The sequence below is a fragment of the Pithys albifrons genome, chromosome 1, assembly GCF_047495875.1.
Source record: "Pithys albifrons albifrons isolate INPA30051 chromosome 1, PitAlb_v1, whole genome shotgun sequence".
NCBI lineage: Eukaryota > Metazoa > Chordata > Aves > Passeriformes > Thamnophilidae > Pithys > Pithys albifrons.
Window position 1 is genome coordinate 27806885 of NC_092458.1, and position 25944 is coordinate 27832828.

At 38.1% G+C, this 25944-nt stretch overlaps 1 protein-coding gene across 4 annotated transcripts in view; it reads right to left on the minus strand.

Annotated features, from left to right (window-relative positions):
• Positions 1-5765: 5765 nt before the first annotated feature.
• P2RY8 (P2Y receptor family member 8) overlaps positions 5766-25944 on the minus strand; it is a 32311-nt gene continuing 12132 nt past the window's right edge. For 3 of the 4 annotated variants that reach the window (XM_071548213.1, XM_071548196.1, XM_071548223.1), the window contains one exon: positions 5766-9989. In XM_071548213.1, coding sequence (XP_071404314.1) covers positions 8848-9921 — 1074 coding nt within the window. In that variant the 5' untranslated portion in view covers positions 9922-9989 and the 3' untranslated portion in view covers positions 5766-8847. Of the gene's footprint in view, positions 9990-10571; positions 10693-25944 lie in introns of all 4 variants that reach the window. The other variant, XM_071548205.1, reaches the window with a different exon arrangement.

Consider the following 25944-nt stretch of genomic DNA (forward strand, 5'->3'; position numbering starts at 1 on the left):
TGTTGCCACAGCCAATGTCTGCTGCTGAGAGCAACTTCTGATCTGCAGCTCATTTTCCCTGTGCTGTTAGCTTGAGACAAAGGAGCAGCCTCAGAGGGAAAGATCGGGCAGTGCCTAATAACCTTGTAATCACTGGGACAGGAGGGTAAGTGTTTGCTGACAACATCCCTGGGTATCTGTGTGTTTGAGAGGCAGTGGATTATACTGAATCCATGAGCCTCTCTTAAAGTCACATGGCTGGTTGTGGTAATTTCACCACTAATCTCAGCATTGCCCTAGTCTCACTCACATTAACACTTGCATAATCTCTAGACAAAAAGAAATAGTGTAGCACACTATAAAGACCACTGTTGATGAATTGTTTGTATTTGAAAAACATATTTAAAAGTTCATAAAATATTTTGGGAAAAATGTGCATGTACATAATGTGTATATTATACACACAACATGTACATGCTATATATGTTTGTGTGTTTGCAAAAAATACATATACACACATATGATGTAAAATTCAAATATATAGTTACCTAAGTATGAAAAACAAGACTTCCTTTTGCTTGTACAGTATAATGATAACTGCAAAGATAACGGTGGAAAGTGAAAATAAGATACAGAGAAGAGAATATTTATTGGCTTAACTGGAATCCCAGCTCTTCCCGAAAATTACTTCGGAGGCTCCAAGGAAAGAACATTTGTGGCGCTCTTATGTTTATTATCTAAATCTCCACCAGAGGGCAGTAAGTCCCGTCATTTTACTTCCTATTTGAACACAAACTTTCAAGTAGCTCTAAAACGCTCTCACTTTTCGGAACTAAAGGCCACACACCACAAACGCTCAAATTCCTAGTTTTAATTATAAAGATTGCATAATATAACTGTGTATGCGTGCACGTGTGTACATTTAGGGACAATCAGAGCTGACGTTAATGATGTTAATGACAGGACTACACTGATATTGGAGCTATAAAGAGATATCATAAGCATGCTAATAGATGCTAAGATGTTTGCCACACAAGTTAAGGCTACTCCAGTGAATTTTCATGGTTGTAAGAACAGGAATAATTCTATCCAATGACGCAAATACCTTTATTGAATGTGGAAATAAAAACTTAGATAGTGTCAGAATAAAGGCTTTATTTTTATCTTCTCTTAGTCTGATAAGATTTATTAATTTAAGAAAAATTATATACTGTATTTTAACTTATTTTTGTACTTGTTTAAAGGTTTAGTTTTAGCATCAATATGTGGGAACGCTTTCCTCATTAAAAAAAAGCTCAAATATATGGACATTTTGTGTGTAAGTGTACAGAGAAGTTTGCATTAGCCCATGCAGATGGAGTGAGATACTGATGCATTCTGCATGTACTGTGGAATACATGGTGAAATAGGGAAAGATTAAAAATTCAGCTGGTTGACAAGAATGAGGAACTGGGGAAACCAAACCATCAGTGTTGCAGTGCTGAAACTTTTTGAGGGAGAAAAAGCCATTGTACTCCATAGAGAGCTTCTAACTGAGATGGAGAACAGGCTCTTTGTAGAGGTAAATGAGAGAGGGAGGCTTCCAGTCATTTAACTTATGTATTTTTCTTTATTTTCTGAAGCCATATGAATCTGGAGATGTGAAAAAGACCTGCAGCCTATTTGCTTGCTGCCATTCCTAGGAATGTTATTTACCAGGTCATGAGCCTACATCAGACAAGCAACCTGCTGTTACAAGCATGAAAATGGCAAAATACAAGACAGCTGTCAAGAAGGTGATGATAGTCCTGGGATACAAACATTGTTTTTGTGATTTGGGTTCATGATAGCACAAAGACTTACCAACATCTGGATCTCTGAATGCAACCAATAACAAAAGAAGATATCATAGGAAATGGAGGAGGAAGTCAACATGAATGCTGCCAAGCAATAAGATGCTTAGGGCAACACTTGAAAACTATTTTGATCAGATAAGTTGCACCTTTTGTGCATGGCAAGACCACATTTCCAGAGGTCTGAGTGCCTCTGTGAAATGTTTACTCTGTATCTGGGTGGTGGTTAATTTATCTGTTAATCACATTCCTTTCCTTACAACAGAGATCTGGAGATTTGATGCTGCTTCCAGCTTTTATGCTGAAAAGGTTCCATGTTTCTAAAACGGAGCTGGCTGTTTATGAAGAAAAAGATTTACAGAAATTCTCTAACTGCAGATAGCCTATTGCAGAGACTAACTTTCTGTGTCTCTTTGCACACCTTTACTTACAGTATTTCTTTGCCCAGCTGCCACAGAGGTTACTTCTGCAACCACTGTCCCATATCTTGCTTGAATCTGTTTATACCTCCCTTAAGTGTGTTGTGTTTCTCCTTTGACAAAGCTAAGAAGTATATATATACCGCAAAGGAGGAAAACTTCTACATTTCTACAGATTAAAGGGACTCAACAAAACACTTCTCCATTTTTCTGGTACTTCACCATATCCAACAACAGCAGTTAAGGTTTTGGAACACACTGGGAAAAGCTTGAAAGGACAATTTAGCCTGGTAGCTCCCAGCAGGACAACATGTGCACTTGACTTTCTGCATCTAAGTAATTGTGTCATGCCAGAACCAGGTTATGTGGACAGTGGTGCAAAAACTGGGGAAAGAGAATGATTAGTGTCCATATGCTGAAAATTTCTGCAGAAAGAAAAGGAAAAGACACTGTAGAATATCATAATGAGGTAAGACAGTGAAGAGGGGAGTTGAGGTATTTATGCTAAAAGCTAGAAAGGTATTCTGTCTGGAAGTTCTGAACTTCTTGTTTTATAATTAAAAGAAACTTGAGAGTCTCTTCATTTGATAACATATTCCATCTGCTTAGACTTTAAGGAAGAATACTAGAAAACTTGCAGCCAAGTCATGAAAGGCCTAGAGTTCTGTAGCAGTCCAGATTTCAGACAGGCAGGGTTTGTGTTTTTTTTTTCTTGTAAAATAAAAAAGCATGTCTTTTAAAATGAAGCATTATGCTGTACTGTATTATACACTCCATAATTACACTTCGTAGGTTTGAGAGAACACTTACATGTGAAAACTTAATCCATAATGAAAGTAATAATCCAAACATATCAAGATGAATAGTATGATTGAAATTTTGCTCTCTATGACTCCTTTTAAGACTCTGAACTGCAACATAAATGAGGAAAGGCAGGACAACATTTATTTCTATAGTAAGTTCCCCTTTTTTTTAGGATGGATTTAAGTACTAAATACAGTAATCAAAGTTAATACTCTAATCATTCTTGTGAGAGTCATTTTATATTAGAATTTTCACTTGGGGCACTTAAAGAACTCTGACTTTAGATACATCTAAAAGTTTTGCCAATAAAAACTGATTCTCTTAATGGGATTTGCCAGAACAAGATACTATGAGAGCACCTTAAATTATATTCTCTATAGAAAGTTGTCAGGTCATTTAAAAATACCTCATTACCTGTTTTTTTCAGCAAATGCATGCTAGAGTGTATTTGCCAATGTATTTGTGACAATTCAGACCAGAGAACCATAATCTTCATTAATACATCTGTGGGCTTTTAGGAGTAGCGTAGGCTGCTGCTGACAGGGATCATGGAAAAAATGAGACCAGAGGTGAGAAAATATATCAGAAATTGAATTAATAATTATGTGCTTTGAAGAAAAATGATTTAACTGTTACCAGCAGCTGGAGGAGTTATTAAAGGGCAGAATGTGAGTTCATCTTTACCCGAATGTGAGAAACTGCTTGGTCAGGAGCTGGACAAGGTTACCTCCAGAGGTCTTTTCCAGCCTCAGCCATCCTGTGATTCTGTGACTTGTCAACAGGGCTAAGTGACAGAGAGCCAAGTTTGTGCATCAGGGTCCCCTGACTCTGGGATAGCCTCTTCCAAGACAGTAACAGGCAGAGTTCCCCACTGAATCCTCGCTGGCAGCACTTCAGCAGATGGGGTGGAAGAGGCCAGGCTCCAAGCTCCAAGCTAGCGGGCCTTACCTGGTAGGATGGGATTGACTAGAGTGGAGCCAAGGGACTGTCTTGCTCATGATGTCCTGCCTCAAGAACAGGACAATCACATAACACCAATTCCTCTTAGTACTCCTCTAGCCTCTGAACATGTTAATCTTAGGGGTTTTCCTAAGAGTCTGTGGTGGTTTACCTGTTTAGTAAGCTACAGTGGAATTCTTTCTCATGTTTGTTTCCAGTCCGTTTGGACTGGTGTATTATGTGTGTCCGCAACACCCTTGGCAAAGTGTTTCTTAATTATACCATGTGTTGGAAGAAGAGTTAATAACTTCACCTGGTTTTGAGCCTGGAGAATGAGAATTAGTTGATATGTCATTTCTAAGTTATTGCTTGGGCAAAGGCAGTGAAACACATTCAAATCAGGTTTTCCACTCCATCGAGGATTTTGTAGATCTCTTTCCTACCTCCCTTACACCAAGCTCTGACTGGATTTCCCTGTTTGCATTATTTCACACTTACCAGTGCTGAATTTCAAATACATTTGTGCTATTCTGCCCACTTTAAGCATCACCTTAAAGTGATGCTTAGAGAAACATCACCGTGGGGATCAATGTAGACCTCATGTAATTTTAAACACTTCAAACTGAAAAAGTGACAAAATGTGATCAGTTGGCTTTAGGATGATCTCTGGCCCTCTCAGGTATCAGCATAGGGTGTAGCCAAACAGACCCTGAACACGAGATGGAACATAGTCTAGGGAGCATTTACCAAAGCACAGCATCACCAACTGGTCAAAGGAGGTGGTTGTCCCAATTTGCTCTGCGCTGGTGCAGCCTCACTTGAAATTCTGTGTGCAGTTTTGGGCACCACAATACAAGAAAGATAAAAAGATACTAGAGAGCATCCAGAGGAGAGCTAAAACATGGTGAAGGGCCTTGAGGGGAAGCTGTATGAGGAATAGCTGATGTCATTTGGTGTGTTCAGCCTGGAGAAGAGGAGACTGAGGGGAGATATAATTGCAGTCTACAACTTCTGCATGAGGCAAAGCAGAGGGACAGACACTGATCTCTTCTCCATGGTGACTAGTGACAGGATCTGAGGGAATAGCATAGAGTTGAGTCAGGGGAGATTTAGGTTGGATATTAGGAAAAGGTTGTTCACCCAGAGGGTGGTTGGGCACTGGAACAAGCTCCCCAGGGAAGCAGTCATGGTACCATGCCTGACGGAGTTCAAGAAGTGTTTGGACAACATTGAGGCATATAGTGTGGTTCTAGGGACTGTTCTATATAGGGCCAGAAGTTGGACTCCCTGATCCTTGTGCGCCTTTTCCAGCCTTATATGTTCTCTGTGACTACCAAAGCTGACTTTCCCTGCCCAATTTCCTCCAGCACCCTGCTCTGGGCTGGGGGTATAATGGGCTCTGACTGCCAGGCCACTTCACAAATGCATTGAAATTTAAAAACATATGTACTTGGTGCAGCTATTGGGCAAGGAGAATGATTCAAGTTAGCCAACACCTCATTCAAGTATTGATGGTTTTAAAATTTGTATGAAGGATCTATGACAATATCAAGTTATAAGGTATATGTAAAAAAAAAAAAAAAAAAAAATAGAAAAAAAATGAAAAATGCAAAGAAAAAATCAATTTTCAAGATGCATGGGAAAAAATAAAAGACTTAAAATTATATAGAAATCTGAAAAATAGCACAATAACAATGTGAAATGGATTAATTTTATTTCATAACTTGATTTCCCTGCCCTCCTCTATGTTTGGAAGTACGTGGCAAGTGAAAACAAGGGAATGAATCTTAAATCATGTCCTTTTAGTTTTTTTATTATTATTTTTATTTATGTATATACAAAAAAGTTTAAGCACATTCATAGATCAAATTTCTAGACAATAATTAAAAAAAAACTACCACAAAAACCCCTCCAGCCCCCAAAACAAACAGAAGCACTTTTGAGTTCTCAGTAAAATTACATTAACTACAGAGGCAAACAAGTAAGCCCAAGGTCCATATTCTCCAAAGTGAAGCTAACATAGACATGAATTTCTCAATAACCTCAAAAATTACAATCTACATTTATGTGTATACATACACACATACATACATACATACATACATATATACATATATATATATATATATATATATATATATATATATATATATATATATATGCCAACTCACACCCACTGTCCAGGGAAGGTAGAAGTAATTATTATTATGATGCCCCCGAAGAACATGTTTCCAAGATCAAAGAACAGTATATTCGGCTACTTTTAAAACTAATTTATTCTCCTCCTTTCTAATAAAAACCCTCCAAGACTTCATGGTATACACCACCAGAGTCAAAAGATTTCTGTCATTTTGTTCATTTTTATATTCTTTTCTCAAGGAATAATCCCATTGACCCAAACATGAATTTTGCCTAATCTGAGCTAACTAGAGGCTACTTAGTGAAATGGCATGAATATGTACCTGAATGAGGCATCCTCCCTGTTCCTTTTCAAACTTTGTCAGAAGAGAGATGAAGGGCTGTGATGAGCTGTGTGAGGTTGGAGAGAAGAACATTTTCAGTCAGTTGTGAGCATCTTTTTTCTCTCACAAAAGGAGCAATTCAGTATTTTCCATAATACAACAGTTGTGGTCCAAAGTGCAAGGTTTCTCTCTCTTGGTTCTGTGAGGTGTCAGTTGCAATTCAAGCACATTGCAGGACATTTTAGAAGGGACTCAAGGATCAGGTTCAAGATAAAACAGAGCTAAAGTCTGCACTAGAGGTAGCAGAAGTAATGGTTTTCATTGTAAAAATATTTGCATGACAAAATTTAAAAAAAAAAGCAAAAAAGGAAAGAGATTTCAGTATAACCTCCAAAAGGTTTCTGCCACAGCAAAAAACCAGAAAATAATTTCAGAATTTTGGCAGTGAGAAAGCTGGAATTCTGTGAAAGTGAATGGTGAAGGGTATCTTCCAGGCAGATTTATGGGAAGGTTTGGGCTTACATATCATTAAGGTTGGCCTTGTAGGAAGAAAATGTGAAGATCAATTAAAAATAACACTTGAAATGCCCTCCACAAAACACTGAATGTTCCCATTGGCTTGTACTAGGTCTAGTAAAGTTGTACTAGGTCCACTAATGTTTATTCTTCTCCAAAAACAGATGATACTTTAGAAGAAGGTAGGACATACAAATATGTCACAGTGCATTTTATGGTTTTCCAACATCTATTGTGAAGACATTTGTGGCAGTTAGTGGTGGAAACTTGTGTTTTAATCATGTCATACTCAAAGAAAAATGACAGATTTTAAGGATCTTGGGTGTTGTATATTACTTAGGCACAGGAGCTGAGAAATCACTATAGCATGTGGTATCTGAACCAAGTATTCATGATGCTGGAGACAGTCTCCTAGTCAGCATTGGATGGAGTTGAAGTGCAGCATAAAATACTGTGTAACTTTGTCTTGCTTGTGAGGGAAACCTGTCTAGCACTCTCAGGTATATTTTTGGCTCTCCACTATCAATGAGGGCCAAAGGGAGGTAAAAAGATTTAAATACTGCAGGGAAAACTTCGTCTTTCTCCAGTGTAGCATTTGTCTTTCGAAGCTCAAAGGCAGTTGTTGAGATATGAAAAGAATTAAAACATGGCATGGTACATGCAAACAAGGTGGCAAAGGATATTTCACAGAAGTATTCCAAACACAGAACTGCACAATCCACCTGCCATAACCTGTTATCAGATATTTCGTACAGTTCCTATTCTCATGTCTTTCATTTTTGTCTTCTTTCTGTTTGCCTACCTGAAAGAAGTCCACTTCTGACATCTGGCCATAGGGATGGGTTTTCAGCTGGTTTCTGCAGGCACAGAATGCCTCTCCAGTCTGTGGTTGAATTCTTATTTATCCAGCTGAAAATCTGGCTCATAATCCACACCATTGCTGTAAGTAAGATAATGGCCAATGCACTATATAAAGCTAAATTTTCTGCTGAGAGGGATGGTTCTTCTATGTATAGCTTAGAGTCAACTGGTGAAAATGACATGTTGATGCTAACCACATACAGGCAGCATTCATATTGTAACAGGTTAATGTGAGAAAATCTGGTTTTAAAAAAAAAAAAACCTGCTTCCTGCAGTGCTGAGAAATTAATAACTTCAAGAAATTAAAATATAATCCACTCAGCAGCTGAAGTAGTTGCAAACATTTAGTTCTACCTTTCCTTTCATTGTATGAGATATTTTGCTGTGTAAAATTTAAATAAATAATGAGTCAACCTAACCTGTCAAAGGTCAGTGAGGTTTGGTTCTGATAGACCATTCAGTGAGTGTTGTGGTGAATTCACAGTGGCTGTACATTATGAATTAATGGTAAAATGACATGCTACTTTTATTCATTCTTTTTCAGAAATACAACAAGAGAGAAAGCAACTCCTTTAAAAGAAAAAACAAACAAACAAAACCAAACCAAAACAAACAAAAAAAACAAATCAAAAACCAAGCATGTTGTTCAGAAAAACAACTCCCTAAACCCAGCTTCAGTGTATGCTTTAAGTAATATTTCACATTCATTGAGAGTCACAAGTCTTTGGTTAAATACTATTACACAACCTGAAAGTAACCTTTGTTCTAAACATATCCCTTGGTCTCATGCAGCAGGGATATTTCCAATCCAACCGCTAATCATTAAAGTTGGGTTTCTTCAGTGCCTTCTTGAATAAACTAAGTTCCTTTAACGCTTCCATTTCTTACCAGAAAATACTGAAGTACAATGTGCAATATAAGTACAGCTTGAGTTGTCACAAAAGCCAGGTATTTTGAGAGTAACCATTCAAAAGGAAATGTCTTCTGTGTCTACTCATGAATCTCATGGTGTCTTTCTTCTGGGGATGTTTAAAGCTAAAAAACACTTTCTTGCCTTTGCAAATAGACCTTTACTCCCTCTAACCCTTCCATAGGTCCACTTGACATTGACCTGGCTGACATGGTCCTGCCAGAGAATAAACTTTCTCTTCTGTTTTCTAAGCTGTCACTGAGCAGTACCTTAGGGCGAAACAATTGCATGAATTTCTGGTAAAATTCTTTGGATGCAAAATAATAAATGAAGGGATCTAGGCAGTTGTTGAAGCAACTGAGGCACAAGGTGAGCTTGTAGGCAGGGTACAAACTACTGCCATAAAATAAGCGGATGATCATATGTGCAAGTAGGATGAAGTTATTGGGTGCAAAGCAAGTGATGAATACCAGAAGGACAATTGTTGCCAGGTATATGGATCTAGTCTTCTGCCTATTACCATATCTGCTCGATGTCTGAATTAGCTTCCGAATGATGCCAATGTAGCATCCAACTGTTACAACAAAAGGGATCAGGAAGAGCACGACAAATAGGGTGAGGAGAAAAGCTACCCAGGCTACAAAGTTGGGCAGCATATCCCATTTTAGGACATCAAAACAGGTTACAATCCCCAACTCTTTCACTTCATAGGTCAGATCTGTGCTTTCTAGTGGGTACAAGGCCAGTAGCAAGAAAAACCACATAGCTAGGCAGGCAGCCAAGGCATATCTTTTTCTTCTCCACTTGATCAACTTCATGGGGTATACCACACCCATGTACCGTTCAATGCTGATAAAGGTCATGGTCAATATGGAAGAATACATGTTGGAGTAGAACATCACAGTCACAAGGCTGCAAAGAGTCTTGCCAAAGGTCCAGTGATTGCTTTGGAAGTGATAGGAAATCTGGAAGGGAAAGCAGCTGGCCAGCATGAGATCCGTGATGCTTAGGTTGATCATGAAGATAACAGAAGGTGTTTTGGGTTTGATGTGCCAGAAGAGCACCCAAAGGGAGAACAAGTTGCCAGGGATGCTGATCAGAGCCACCACTGTATACACAATTGGGAGGGTGATGGAGACAGTTTTATTTTGGAGCATTGCCAGTGTCAAAGCGTCCAGATGGGATCCGTTTTTAACCATTATTCACAAGGGGGTTGTTGATCCCTATAAGTCAGCTGAATCATATCATGAATACTTGGCTTCAAAACCTAAAGGAGAAATGTCAGTTGAGAAAAGCAATACATCAAAATGGAAATTAAGAACATAGTCCCTCTATCAAGACTTTGTACTTCACCCTATTGAACCTCATACCATTGATCTCAGCCCATCAATCCCTCCTGTCCAGACCCCTTTGCAGTCTATTCGTTATCACAACTTTTATGTTACTGTAACAAAAAAAATCACTTTCACAAAATGAAATTAAATTTCTGTCTGCATAAGAACACTAGGCCAAGGATTCTCAATGAGCTAAGTTCATCCTATATACTCAAGATGTTATGACCTCGATTTTTGTAGTGTAAAATATTTTCTGATTTTTTTCCCCCTAGCTAAACAGTTATCAATTCCAAGTAAGTGCAAGATTTTTATTTCTTTTCTTTGTTTTCAGCTTAGGGAAAAGAGAACTGTGGGAAAATGTCTGGGGGTAAAATTTAAAGAGAAGTGAGAAGTTATATTCACATTCTAACTGAAATTAAAACAGTACAGAAATTATAGGGTAAAATGCAGCTGCTACACCCTGGATGGAACATGGTTGGCAGCTCCATGATGGTTCCCCATAGAACAGTAAACACCTGCTAAGGTGGATGGAATGGATGGTGGTGTGGAGTGCAGACACCACGGTCAGGCTCTGTAGAAATCCTCACAGGGAACTGAACTTGATGGTATTTTGCAGATGATAAAACCACATAGCACCTGTCAACCAAGGGAGAAGGGAAAAGATGATCTTGGAGGTCTCTTCCAACCCAGTTGATTCTATGATTCTGTCCTGCTGCTGAGCCAACAACTGCGGCAAAATCTCTCTCCCCAGATGAACTTGGTTCATTAAAGCCTAACTGAAATATTAACACACACCTCCATCCCAAAGTTACCCACCTCCAAGGTACAACCACCCCCACTGGACATGCCCTCTCTATTTCTTTTACTTATTTTTGAAAGCAAAGCAAGAGAATTTTGCATCAATCACCAGCAAAGGTATTTACAACTAAAGTCACTCAAGCTCCACCTAAAAATAAAGAAATAGTATAAAAGTAAGCCAAGAATGGGTGAAAAGTTAAGGAAGACTCCATTGTAACTGCTGGGATCAGTCAACAGGCTGGACCTATCTTCTCACTGTAGGGACACTTATTAGGTAAGAGCCATACTCTGCATGTGCTGAATACATCTGTTGGGGATTAGAGCTTGTTTGTATATTGCTTTCAATGCATTTTTGCAGCCAGATACTATTACCAGCAGTCTTTGAACCTTAGCCTGTCACAATTTTATACTAATAAATAGTGTTATTCCATGAACTGTTAGTGTGAGCCCTTCACGGGCGCCAGCAGTTGCCAGCAGCAGGTAACACACTTGAATAAAGTGGGAAGACTCACTGAGTCGTATGTCCCTGAGTAAGTTAAGGCCCACCCTCTGATCCAGCAGCACTGATCAGTGAAGGGTCCCCATAACAGAACACTGGTTGGGCACAAGGATCTCTGCTTTCCTGGGCCACTCTCAAACAAATCAAATACTAAGGGTGGAGGAAATCTCCTCACACTAAGGGTCAAGGGAATCTCTCCTTTTCCCATGATAAGAAGATGCAATCAATTATTTTTGCAATATTTCTAATACATATAAAATATAAAGAAAAAACAACATGAGAAAAAGGGACAGATTGCAGTTGCCTGGACTGGTTTACAGCCTGAGGGGACCAGGCTAAAGTAGTTAACAAACCCTCTTCTAATAAAAAGAAAAGCTATTGACTTTAAGTTTCTGCAAGATCTAAGTTATTTAAAAATGTTTTGCTTGCAGCTGTCTCATTTGCACCACCTGTAATTCTGCAAAATTAGTTTCAGTTTTGCAGCCTGCAAAGCAAACCCATGCTTTCACTGTCTGGCTTATATAGATCTTTCTTGGCAGACGTAAAAGCTTATGGTTTAGCTTATTTATTTTAAGCAGCATTCAGAAGCTGTAGGCAAAACCCCATGCCTCAATGTGCTACATGTGTGCCTACTTTCATGAAGCTGCAAGTACAGGGATGCAGTTTCACAAAACTACAAGACTGAAAAAGTGAAGAAATGGCAATGAATGTCCAGAAGGGCAGAGGACAGACCTAGAGTAAGTTTTGTGAATAGTGTCATTGGGGCCTAAAGAAGTGCCAGGCCAAGTCAGCTGGAAACTGAAAAATCTATGATTTTTAATAACAGAGAGAGGGTTCAGGCACACATTCCTGCTTCTGGACCCTGATCACCTGCACTGTTTAATCCAAGTATCTGATTGCAAGACATACCTGCTGTTGGAGGTAAGATTAAAAAAACCATTGTTGCCGGATAGTTGGTGCCACTTAACCTCAGATCTAGTTAAAAATTGTATGTGGTCATAGGTCATCAGTAGTGTAACTCATCAGTCCTCAAAGAGGTTATCCCTTGATGCTGGTGAACGCTATATTTGGAAATAACACTTCTGATAAAATCTTTTTTTTTCTGACAAAAGTTCTTACTGAATAAACTTCAAATGTTTTACAAAAGAATTGTTGATGATTCCTGAGGCCTGGCAAGTGTGAAGTTTCTGCTGAAGGCTGTAGTGCTGTAGAGAGATACTCAACTCAAAAACACTTATGCACAGATCCCAAAAATCACAGCTATGGCAGCAAGCAGCTCCACGAGGGCTAATTTGGGTTCTTGCTGGATCTGATCAATTTGACATAGGGCTTCAAATGTCAGCTAAAAATATTCAGACATGGTGAGAGTCAGTATCAAGAAAGTGATACTAATGTTTCCAGTCTTTCAGGAGCTTCTAGATGAGCTGTTGGAAGCCTAGAAAAATGAATGTGAAAATAGGATTGCAAAGAAGTCAGAGATGTACTACTAGTATATCGTGCAAATTATACAGAGCAAACTTGTTCCTAGTAATGAAGTGATCATCAGATGTTCACAACTGCAAAAAGGCCTTTGAACCAGATTCATTGCAAATGAAATTCAGTTCTTGTCAGGGGAGTTATATCAAGAGATACTAATTCTTCATTTTTCAGAACTTGAAAAAACGCTGTCTGCCATATAACTCTTAGGAAAAAAACGTTAATACTCTCTATTTTAACTTGTCTCTCATTTATTTATTTATTCATGAACTCTGTTGCCTGAAAAATCCTTCTCAAGTGGCACCCCTTTGTACCTAAGAACCCTAATCTTCTTGAAACAAACAGATTTTTTTAATCTGTATCAGACTATCTACAGACCTCTGATAGTATGCATTTGCAAATAAAAGATACTTGCTATCACAGGCCCCTAGAAACTACTATAGAAATTCTAGTACTTGGGGAAGTAGGAGTATAGGTGAAAATTTCCATTAAGTCTGTCTCACTGATTTAATTAATTTAAAGCTATTGAATATCTTACATTTTGTTTTATGTTAGGCCTAATCACAAATGTATTTTCTTCCATACTTGCTTTTTCTGAGAGTACATCTTGATAAGCAGCAGATAAAAAATGCAGTCATAGATGCTGACACAAAACAGTGCCAGCATTCACATCCTGGCTAAAGGCAAATTTCATGCACTTGTGAAATGCTACTGTTTGTAAAACATAGGTACCTCCAAATGTAGGCACCTCTTGAATTGGAGTTAAAAGGCACAAGACTTTGTGGTTAGGTGCCTACAAGAGCTCTTCAAAAAAGGTAGGTTCCCTTAGCATGGTCTTCACTAACAAAGATACCCATCACAAGTAGCAAAAGAAGGATGTGACAATTCCTCTATAGTCTCTGCAGAGGAGAAGAGGACATGCAAAGCAGACAAGACTGATGTTGCAAAATCATTCTTGAGGGCAAATAGCAACTTCAGGAAATGTGAGGTACAAAAAATACTCCTTCCAACTTTGTCTTTCCTTTTGCTGTATTCTCTCAGGCTCTAATCCTGAATTCCTGGGCTAGAAGAAATTCCTGCTCTGATTCACCCTTATGTGTGATGATTTGCTCTTCAAATCCCCAGATGTGCTGGTTTTGGTTGGTGGAGAGTTAATTTTTTTCACAGCGACTGGTGTGGGACTATGTTTTGGATTTGTGCTAAACATAAGGTTGATAATACAGAGATGCCTTTGTTATTGCTGAGCAGCGCTCACATGGAGCCAAGACCTTTTCTGCTTTTTGTACGATGGTAAGGAGGCTGAGGGTGCATGTGAGGTTAGGAGGAGTCACAACTGGCACAGGGGACCCAAACTGACCAAAGAGATGTCCCGTACCATATGGCATCATGCTCAGTATATAAAGCTGGGAGGAGAAAGGAGGAAAGGGGGTCATTTGGAGTGATAGCGTTTGTCTTCCCAAGTCACCATTAAAACTCTCCTGGGGATGGCTGTACACCTGCCTGTCCAGGGGAAGTAGTGAATTAATTACTTAGTTTTCTTTACATGACTTCTGATTTCCCTGTTAAACTGGATTTATCTCAACCCATGAGTTTTCTCTTTTTTCCCCTTCTGATTCTCTCCCCAATCCTGCAGGTGGGGGAGCCACTGAGCCGCTGAGTGGGGCTCAGTTGCTGGCCGGTGTTAAACCACGATACCAGGTTAAGCTGCTGGTACCACAATATACCTTTTCAGCATACTTTACCTCTCACATTATTGTGTCTCTTATGGTTTAGTTAACACTGTATTTACATTTTGTTCAGGGTAACCTTGTCTTTTCCTCACTGCAGCCACAGTCCGTCTGTCTCTTGTGGTTTCATTTGAAAATGTCATAAATAGACAGAAAAGAATGTCACTTTAGAGGTTTAGAATCCCCTTATGTTTTATGAGTTGTTCCCTTTAAGTTTCAAGTTTCCAATACAATTCAAATCAGTGAAGCTTGCATGGATTTTCTGCAAGAGCAACTTTGCTGCAAGATAATTTTAAAATATCTACCCTCAGCTAAGGTTTCATATGAATAATCTGCAAAAATATAATTCTGATACATAAATATCCCTGTTAGAAATACATGGTTTTGCTTTTATTTTGGGGGGAGAGCTATATTTAAACTACAACAGACAAATAAACATACAGGTAGACTGAAGTAAAAACTCAATAAGGATTCTTCAAGTGATATGATCCAGTCTAATTGACAGTTACATCAGTCCTCAAGCTTCTGACATAGAAAGACAAATCTTAAGATTTTCTGCTTGCTTCATTTCTGAAATGTTTTGCAGATGGATGTTATTTTCATTTCATATGAGGTACTAAGCACCTACTGGCTCTGGAGTAATATGCACTAAATCCACATAGGATGTTTTTGCTACCCTTTATACTCGTTGTCATGGCCCTCTGTACAGAAACCTCACTTGGAATTTCAGTACCACCAGATTTTCATCCAAATTGTAATTGTAAGCAAAGGTGACAGCTGCTTAGTGCTTTTTTTACAGGAATAGTGATTCCTTTCCCTTCAATTGAAAAAGATGGCAAATAAAACATTAAAGAATGTACTGAAAATCAAACAGTTAAGAACTGCAAGCGAGCTGTGCTATTTCTTTGCTATGAAAGAGTAAAATAGAGATGTATCTACTTTCTTTTTAGAGAATTACTAAATAAAACTGATGTGTTTTCTCTCTTACATCTATTATCTTCCTGTTTTCAATGTCAAGTGCACCTGTGATAAAGACTGAAAAGTTCTTAAGCCAAATGAAAACAAGAATTGTCGATTTATAAAAAGTTTTGTGATTTGTGCTGTGATTTGAAATGGAAAAATAAATCTCGAAATATATCACGCGGCAGAAAGCGTTACAAAACTTACTCTGTTTCATAATTTTTGGTTCACTATCTGTCAAAGCACTATTACATAGGGGAAAAAAGGGTTTTATTTCACAAATTCTTTGATATTGTTACAGTTCTAGAAAGACACGTTCAAGCTGAACAGTGTAGGATGGCATGTTTCAAATTACAGGAAAAGCAAGCTGAAATGAAATTTCAGTTCAATTGAAAACAGATTCAGAGTGAAGCAAAGTGAAAGCACAGATTTTACTGTAAGCACTTAGAAAATCAAATTAATAGTTTTTAATCAATGCAAATGTGGATGAAGAATGTATTTTATTTTTTTCTCATAAGACCTCTTTTTAGATTTTTAAAATTTATTTTTCTTTTTTTAGTTTAATATTATTACAAAGCAATAAGAAGGATTGAAGGATTCAGATAGTTTATGACTACCTAACTGTAGTTAAAAGTGTTTAAAGCTTAGGGATTCTCAGTATGCAATGTTCCTGCTGGGTATTCAAGCCTTCCTGGGCTGTCTGCATTACTAGTGACATGACATTATTAGACAAGCACAGAAAACAAAAGCTTAATTTCTATTATAGACTGAATATGAGAAGGAGTCAGGAAGGCAAGGAGCCAGGAGCCAGTCATCTTGAGCTGTGGAAAAAGTGAAAAACACTTTGATACTTAGATAGAATAAGGGGTTTTAACATGAGGAACAAGAAGAAAAAGCACCCTTCTGTAACATATCTCTGTTAATTTTCCTAAAGCATTGTTGGTTCTTTTCAGAAAAACACTTCTGCAAATGTTCAAGTTCACCAAACTGAGGAATGTAAATGAGTTATCTCCGGCTGTGTGTTTCTTAAACTGAACATGAGCCATACCGAAAGAGGTTGCAGGTTTTGTCTTGATGATTCTTTCTCATCCTTGCAATAAACTTTCATGCAAATTTAACCTTGTAGGGTTACATCTCTAGAAGCCATGAGTTGGTTCACTCAGTCAAGATGTGAACCTAAATCTTCTAAGAATCTTTATATTTGGGCTTTCCTGTCCTTTTTACTGATTTATTTTCTTCCTTTTGTTTTGTTCTGAGTGACATTATTGCTAAGATCAGAAACTGTTGCAGAACACTCAATTATATTGTCACAAAGGCATGATTTGATGCTAGGCTTTACCTTATCTTCTTTTAAAAATATTTACATTTGGAAGTAAGTCTTCTACCCTCTGTACACTTGTGTGTGCAAGTATTTCTAAGCAAGAAAAATTAATCTGAAAATATCTGACTAGCTACAATATTCCTGACCTTCTACGCCATTTAGCTTTAGAAAAACAAAACTATTCTCAATCCCTTATTTTTCAACAAAGATTATTTAGATAAAATATATAAGAAAACCATACGTATGCCTTCAGCGCAAAAGATAGCATATTTTTACAGTGAAAGAGTTACATTATAACCACTGTATTAATCAAAAATACTTGTGGAGACAAACTTCAGTCTTTATCTTAATATATCCAGTCAAAATAAACCTTGTGGTGGTTATAGCTCTGACCTCAAATAGTCAGGACAAGGTAAAATAAAAGCGTCTTCTCTCCCCAAAGATTTCACATTGAGAGGTAAAAAGCCCTCTATTTTTTTCGACAAGAAAATATAGAAGGCATTGCCAGCTTTCATGTAGTGGAGAGGCACATGCCTCCACCTGTGAGAGCTTGTTTGCTGTATCAATCTAGACAAAAGAAACTTTATTCAAAAGTGAAGAAAAATAATCCCAGCACTTCTGCCTACTATAGAGTGCTTCTGTTCTCCAGCTTGAGAGAGTGCAAATTAACAGTTTCCAAGATTGAATCAAAAGAGTCTTATTAAGTATAAAGTCTAAATAAATAAATGAGAGGCAAAGAAACTCCACAGGGAAATACTGTACCAAATCTTCAAAACTAGTTAAATAGTAAAATTAACTTACATAGCTACCTGGACTGTGCAGTTTTGCTGATAGTTGAATTTTTGTTCACTTGAACCTTCACCTTTTCTAAACATAAATCAGCAAAGTCAGGATTCTATGCTGGTGTTAGCAACATTCACCCTAATTTAGGTAAGTTCTGCATAAATACACTGCTATCATCTGTATTAATAAGCCACTTCAGAGTGAAACGTGTCAATGTGGTCTATAAAATATTCATTTCTGCAGGAGTCAGGTTTTTGAAAATAGTAAGTCTCTGGGCCAGTATTGACAAAAACACCTTTGTATCTGAAGTGTGGTTTTACAATTCAAGAGCTAATTATTACAAAGTGAAATAGTTTGCACTTTTCTTTATCAGTTCCCAAGACGGTTTTTAAAAATTCTGTGAGCAAACCCTTAGGTCAATTGAAACCAAACTGAAATAACTTCACTGATAGGTTTTGTAAGCTTGTTTAAATTTCAGAGTAAGCGCCCTAAACTGGATTTAAAGAGGTTCTAATTTATGGGCTAATAGCTAAAATATTATGTATGTATTGGTCTTTCCTACATATCCTACATACTTTGAAAGTTTAACTTTTTTTTCAAGGCAGATGTTTTAGAAAGGATTAGCAAAGCTAAGGCAACATAGGTGTTCAACATAAGAGCTCGGGAATTCATTCTGTAGGACTTACAGTCCTCTCTGATCAATGCCCATGTGCACACTCTTGTTTCCCAGCAGCACAGCTTGGCTTCCTTCTTGATGAAACAATGCTATCTTTCACATATCATGGAGGAAGAGCATCATGCAAGCAGTTCCTGAAATATTATTGATGTCTGGCAGGGAACCTTCCCTTTAGTGGACCACAGGTTTGTCAGATGGTGCATGGTCAAGGACCATCATCTTGCAACACTCCTTTTAACTACTCTGGCAGACATCTAGTGTGATGTGGAATTACTCTGTGCCAGAGGGTCCTTCTACAGGTACCTTTCCCTTAAGTTATGTCAAGATGGTGAAGATTTATATTTTATAGAACTGTGACCACAGAAAGTGCCAGATCAAGTTGAAATTTAAGTAACACATGAACTGATCTGCTTTATCACTTTAAATTTTTGATGTTGCCAATATCCAGGATTGACAGACAATGGCTTCTTGTCAGCAATTACTTCCCACTACAAGTAATTGCCTCACATAGCTGTTGTGAAAGTCAGAGGAAAACGCATAGTTGATCATTTCTGACCTCAAACTTCAGGAAACGAATTGAGGTTTATTGGTACAAGGTGTTTGCAGTAGACAGTATGACAGATTCCCAAGAGAGAATCCTCAATCTTCGGAAAACCTGGTGGTCTTACATTGAATCTGTATGGTCCAACAGGCATTTTACAGGAAACAAATATATTTAAACAACACACATGTATAAGCATATGTGTATATATATGTTCTATTTGAAATCTGTACTTTCTACCTTTTCATGTCTCTTTTTGAAACTCTTTTTGAATGTTTCCTCTCCTGTTCAGTCCACAGAGAAATTGAGGTAGATCTGCATGTGTGCTCTTAAGAGTATCTTTAGACATTAAAAGAAAAAAAAAAGAAGAAGAAAAATAAAGACCTCACAAACTGGTTGCTTTTTCTCGTATTTGCACTAAGGATGTGATGGTTTGTAGCAGTTTTTTGATTAGCATATAATGGAGTCCATAAACAGAACAGGCCACCAAGTAAGTTTTGTAGGTGTAGTTAAAAGGATAATCTGGTGTGGTATTTGGGAAACGTTTTGAGTAAAGGATGTAGGGTAATTCTGTATAATGTACTGTGGCCAGAAACTTGAAACAGTATTGTTAGGGGTGTATCAAACAACTTGGTTGAGCATGTAAGTTGTCTTCAGATGAGCCTTCTTCCACTACTTTCACTAGTAGGCCTCAGTACGTTCAAAATCTCCTCTACCTCCTAAATAAATAGACATGTCCCAAAAAGCCTGTGCTAGATCCATAACAACTGATGACTTGTAAACACAGGATGAGGTACTGTTTCTCTTGTTAAGTGAGATCTATATGAATATGCAAAGCTATTTCCTCAGCAGTAGTACCAAGTAGCAGAATTTGGGTATAGCTGGCACTTTTCCTGCCTGGTCTTTTCTACAGATATGGATTTATCATCCATAGAAATCTAAGTGTCTGTTTTAGGGTGAGTTGGAAAGTGTGGATGCCACTGACAGATCTGCCACTAGGCAGATCTCCAGTGACTGTAACATTCTCATACGTAGTCACTTCCACAGTAAATGCAGGTGTTTGAAGCTAATTCCAGCCCTTTTTAAACATCCTGTTGATTCACATCCTGGTTTCCTGGAGGCCCATAATTGCCTGGATTCTGTCGAAATCTGAACTACTCCACTAAAACATAATTGACCCCTTTCATACTTGGACCAGTCAGCTGCTACTTGGACATGACTGGGTCAGCTTCTGTGTGAGAATGAATTGGCACAGAATAGGACCAAATGCATTGTTTTGCCTGTACCCATCTTCTTTCACCTGTGTGTCAAAACCTACAGTCAGTTTTATCTGATCATAAAATCATTTGTACAGCAAGGATTCTAACATCAGAACTAGTGAAAACAATCTTGGCTGAAAAATACAAGGCCAGGGGCTCTGTAGGAGCTAAACTGATGTGCACATGGCAGCTTGAAATTGAACAAGCACTGTGTCCAGTACTGATCCCTGGGGAACACTCCTGGTTACAGACCTCCAACCAGATTCTGGTCTAAGGCAATTTTGATGACTGGTACAGTTATGCTCTGTTAAGATATGAATAACAATAGAGTAGTAGGAGACAGTTCTTTGGAGACAAAATTTGGGTTGTTACAAGCTCTAGAGTTCTTTAAGTGACGTGCTCTGAATTATTACCACATGCTTGCAGTTTTAGTGTGTAACCTGACAATAGATGCAAAGGAAAATGACATAAATATACTTAAGAATAAAGGAAAGTTATTTTTTGTGCAAATGGCACCTATTCAGCAAAATATGGTGTGACCTAAAATAAAATAAGCAAGGCTTCTATTGCCAAAAATTAAAGATATAGTTTTTAAACTAAAAAGTACAGAGATCTAACTGGCACAGGAAAGTATATAGATTAGGATAACACATATTTAGTGGTGGGAATGTTATTAAATCCTCTACAGTGCTAGGAAAAGGTACTAACAAAGGAAGGAACTGGACAAACAGTTTCTACATCTGAAGTGTATGAAGCACATTACGTAAAACAGTCAGCCACAAAAAAGCCCAGGTACATAAAAACCCAGTTACATAAAAAGGATAAAAATGATGAGGCTGATTGCCATGGTTTTCAGCTGGAAATCTGACCTAGTTCGGGTGTCTGAGAAGTCTGATGAAAGAAAGTGACTGTTAAGAATGGTATGGCCATGGCACACGTTGATACAGCCCTGCCAAAACAGGCCGTGTCACTGGAGGATCAGTGCTGTTGCATTACAGGAAGCTGTCTCACATCCAGTAAACAATTCAGCTGCATCAACACATGAAATGGAATTTCCATAGGCTGAAGGCTCTGACTGGAGGACTGCATCATCAATCACATAATGAGGATGGTAAATGTGGCAGCAATGTTCTTGTGATAGAAAAATCAGCTGTGAGAGCAAACAAGACAGAAATAACAAAACCCTTCAAGTACCCCTAAACAAACTGGGAAAGTGCACTGTGGAGTTGTGGATGTGGTCAGGCATCGCAAATGTCATTCATTGGAGAAGCCAAACATTTGAGATCCAGTGGGGAGCTCCTTGAAAAATGAATTTTAGCATCTCTTGACTAAGATCCTTGTCATCCTGAGTCTCTGCAGTGGCAGGACCACCGACCTGGGGTCTCCTGCTTCTCCATTAGGAAAGGGAAGAACTTTGGATCATAGCCTGTAACAAATAAATTTCTACAACTTCAGCTGCTTAGCTGAAAAAACCCTGAACCATTCTTGGAAACTCATGGGGAGAAATCAGGTAGCACAAACCAAATCATCACCAGGGAACCTTTGTGTGAGTTAACAGCGTAGAGAAGCCTGTTCCAGTGATCAAAAACTTTCTGTGGAGCTGATTTATCTATTAGCATCAATATAACATTAAAATACAACTAGTTGGCCCCATGCAAATGCACAATACATTAAAATATCTTATGAGAAATGAGACTTGGAAGAAAATGTCAAGCTTCAATACTGGGCTATCACAATGACTTCCCTATTGAAAGGCTTTGGTTCCCTTTTTCACTCCCTTGGAGTGCCATAGATCTCAAAGGAGAAATGCTGCTGGGAGCTCCTCCACTGGCAGGCACATGATGCTTTGGAAGTGGCTGAAATATGGTTGCAGTCACCACAGCAGTGACCTTCTCTTCTGAAATCCCAAGGATACCCTCAGCTTCATGGGAGTAAGGATGGGATGGTGCTTTTAAAAATGCGACCTTCTCCTCTGCCTGTTGTGAAGGAAGATCAGCACCAACTACTTTCTCACTTCTCTTTCTGAAAATAGCAGTGGTTATTTAATTTTTGCTATTACTTAGTTCCCAGCTCTGTTTTGGCACTCATTGCTTGTTCTTGTTCTTAGGAAAGTTCAGGGAATCAGGACCATCTTGGGGTTTTCCCACAAGGCTGTCAAGACTATGCTCTCCCCATCCCTGCTGAAATCACCTGAAACCTGGACACACTTTCTTCACATACACATGGTGGCCAGCTAGTGTCTCCATGTGGCATCAGCTTGGCAGTGGAGAGGCCAACTGGGGCAGGTGAGACAGAGTCACCCATGTCTGTGACAGTCACTTAGCATTTACATCTCATAGGGGTTGTAATGGGGTTTGGCAAGCAAATGATGGAAAAGGCCAGTGTTTTGAAACTCGTTCAGGGATATGAAGGAACCAGAACTGAGTCTTTTTTATTTTGATATCCCAGGAAGACTTTTATAAAAACATAAAGGCAATGTACATTTCAGGAGAGCAGCTTTAGTATCCTTCCTTTTTCTCCGTGTATTTCTGTCACTCACTTTGCCAGATCGTCATACACACATACAAAGAGAGGGATGAAGAAAAGGAAAGCTGAGTTTTAAACTTAAAAATAAATCCATTTTCTTGGGGATTGTGATTTAATAAAGACTTCGTAAAAGAGTCTGGAAAGGCAAAATAAATTCTGAAAATCACTTCTAGTCCCATCCATCAATACATATGAGCAAACCGTAGTGCCCTAACATCTCAGATACTAAAGATAAGGCTGCAGTGATAAAATATGTTTCATCACATGATGTGGGGAAAGTTTTGTACAAGTAAGGACTAGCTGCTCAGTGCAGGTTCCTCTTTCAATTCTCGGAAACTCTTAAAAAAATTACACACAAAAAAACCAAATTTCTAAAGCAATTTCCTCAGTTCAAACCTCCCTCCTTCCCACACCATCTCTGTAGATGCTTCTAAGATGTAGTATAAACTGCACGTAAAAGTTTCTTGTGTTTGTACTGCCTAGGCTGATAGTTTTTAGAGCATTCTGTTACAGCATGATATGAGCTAACCTACACAAAACCCTCAAGGTTTGTTATTTAGTTTTGTTTACATGTTTCTTTAATGTAAAAGAAATCTATGCTTTTTTTTTTTTACCAAGACTATTAAAAGACATCTAGAAATTCACCAGCTTAAACATATCCTTTCTTTTTAAGGGTTTTATGATCACAACAGGAAATATTTTGAAATGGTCACACTAGTCACAAGACAGACTACTTGTTAGATGAATAAGTATTTATACTAGTCTCCTATTTTTAGGTCTTATCACATGCCAACTCCTTACATTACCATTTGTATTAATAGTAGTTATTGCTCTTTTTTTCTAGTTTCTTTACACACCTGGTATATTTGGAAAATATGAAGATTTTAGCTTAAGTCCCCAAAAGGAAGTAGGCATCCAAATATTTTTGAGGACTCAGTCTTTAGCAGTAGCATTTCTGTCTGGTTTCCATGCATCCTTCTGCAAAAGCAAAAGGAAGCTTGTCTCCTGCTGCCAAAACTGTAGATGGAAAGGATGCAATGATATTTTGACCAGGAGATCTGTATGGCAGTGACCTTGCTGCAATAGCAGATATCCAAGGCACTATGATTTTCTATACTAAAGTAAGAAGTCACATTATTGAACATGCCTGCATAAAAGGATGGCTCTGGCACTCCAAGGGTACTTCTAAAGTGACAGTTGAAGTGGACTGAGGAAAACATAACGAGCTTCCTCATTATCACTCCTGCTGAAAGCCATGTCAATAAGAAGATGAAAATGTTATCAACTTCTTTGTTTCTCTTTGTGAAAAACCCACCTTGCAATTACAAGAGGTAGATGATTAAGAATCAGGACTCTTCTGAGAGTTGATAAGACTGTAGGCATGTTCTTGAGGATGATAAGCAGATGGTCTTCAATGCCAGTGCTCTCTCTTTCACTTGCTTGATGCCTTTTGAACAGTCACTTTCCTACTCTAGTTTTTTTTTTAAATAATACCAGTATCTTTGCACTGATTAGTTACCTTTCTGCTGATGATTCAAGAAATATTAGTGTCTTGCTTTGTATACTGCAAGAGTTATACAGAAAACACTGTAAGTGGCTTTTGAAATTGCGTGCACAGGACCTGCTTTTATTAAACTGAAGAAGCAATCTGTAAAAAACATACTTGCAGGCTTATTCTGAGATTAAAACTTTCTGTAATTCACTACCCATTTAGTTAGAAGATTTTTTCCATTCTTTTCTAGAATGCTTCAAGAAGTTAGATATCTTCTGTATCCAGTTTTACAGAAATTATTCATCCGATTAACTAATATTAAATCTCTGAAATCAATGGACTTGTTCTCATGGTTTATAACTACATTTTTTCCAGACAAGGTATCAAGATCTCTTATGCCACAATTTCTGCAAAAATTTCTATAACTTCTTAAAACAATGCAGTAAACTTGATGAAATTGACCAAAAGCTATGACAGAAAGTTATTTAATGAATTTTTGTGCCAAATTTTTAAATGTTGATTATGAAGGGATTGCATATGTCAAAATTATGTTCAGATATTTTTCTTTTCAAATTGAACACTTTCTTGTACCTTAAATTCTGTTACCCAAATAATGAAACTTTGCAAATGGATTATCAAAATTGAAAAGTGTTTCTTTATAGGTAGTGGATTTTATTTTCCTACATGAATCACAATAATGCAATCGTATCCCCATACCTCTTTGGCTCACAATTAGATATTTTATCATGACATCCAGAACACCATAACTCTGAGAAGCAAGCAAACTAGTCAACAGGAAATGCCTTGATCAGTGAGAAAGCTTCAGCTTTTAACACTTTGCTAAGGGATTAAAGGAGACCTCTAGATACAACCATGTATTTCAACTGAAATTTCTCCTGCAGTGAGATGCTTGCACCAGTGTTACCTCATAAAAAATGGATTAATCTGAACCAGCAACAACAGTATTGTTCGCTTTTCCCGAATAATATTCAATGGGGTTGTGGGAGATATGCATTTATTACTATCTTCAGAATAATGAATTTTAAATCTACACCTCCTGCCTCTGTTAGTCACTTCATTTAAAACATAAATTGCATAGAAATAGGAACCGCAGATTGGATGTCTTCTCCTCTCAGGTACTGAACAAAAAACACTGCAGTTTGTGTTTCTCATCTATGGACTTCATGTCCGAGTTGCACCATGAAAACTGGAACAAATTCAGGCGCAAGAGTAAAAATGAGTTGTATAGAAATAGATTTAACATGGTGGTTAATGCGTTTCTGCAAGAGTGATTGGTTCCAATCAGGTTAGGTAAACATCCTTAGTCTATAAAGAGTGCCCTAATTATCCACAGGATTAAAGGGCACATGCCATTGCTGCCTTTCTTCTGGCTGTATCCCATGCAGGATACAGTCTCCAAAAAGTGTTTTGACTGTTTATGGTGTACTTGGTCTGCAAGCGGATACAGCACAAGGAACAGTCTTCCCCCAGTCGCCCTTCCACTCAACAGCTGTGAGCTGGGTATTAGGATACATGGGCTTCTGAACACTTAAGAGACTGGGATTCATAGTTTTGATATTGGGCACTCAGCAAAAACTGGGTGGTTGAAGACCTCAGCCTTGAGTTTCGGCACTTACAGTGATGACAAGAGAGTTTTTAGGCTCCTAAAGGCCTTTTTAAATGTTAGAAATAAGGTCTGATATTGAAATTCTGCCTGTGACGAAAACTTTTCTCTTTAGTGTGAGGCTGGAATGAAGAATCTCCTTTTCTCCTAGATAAATCATCCCTTGTTGAGTGTAGTTCTTCCTTGGATGGATTGCCTGCGTTGTG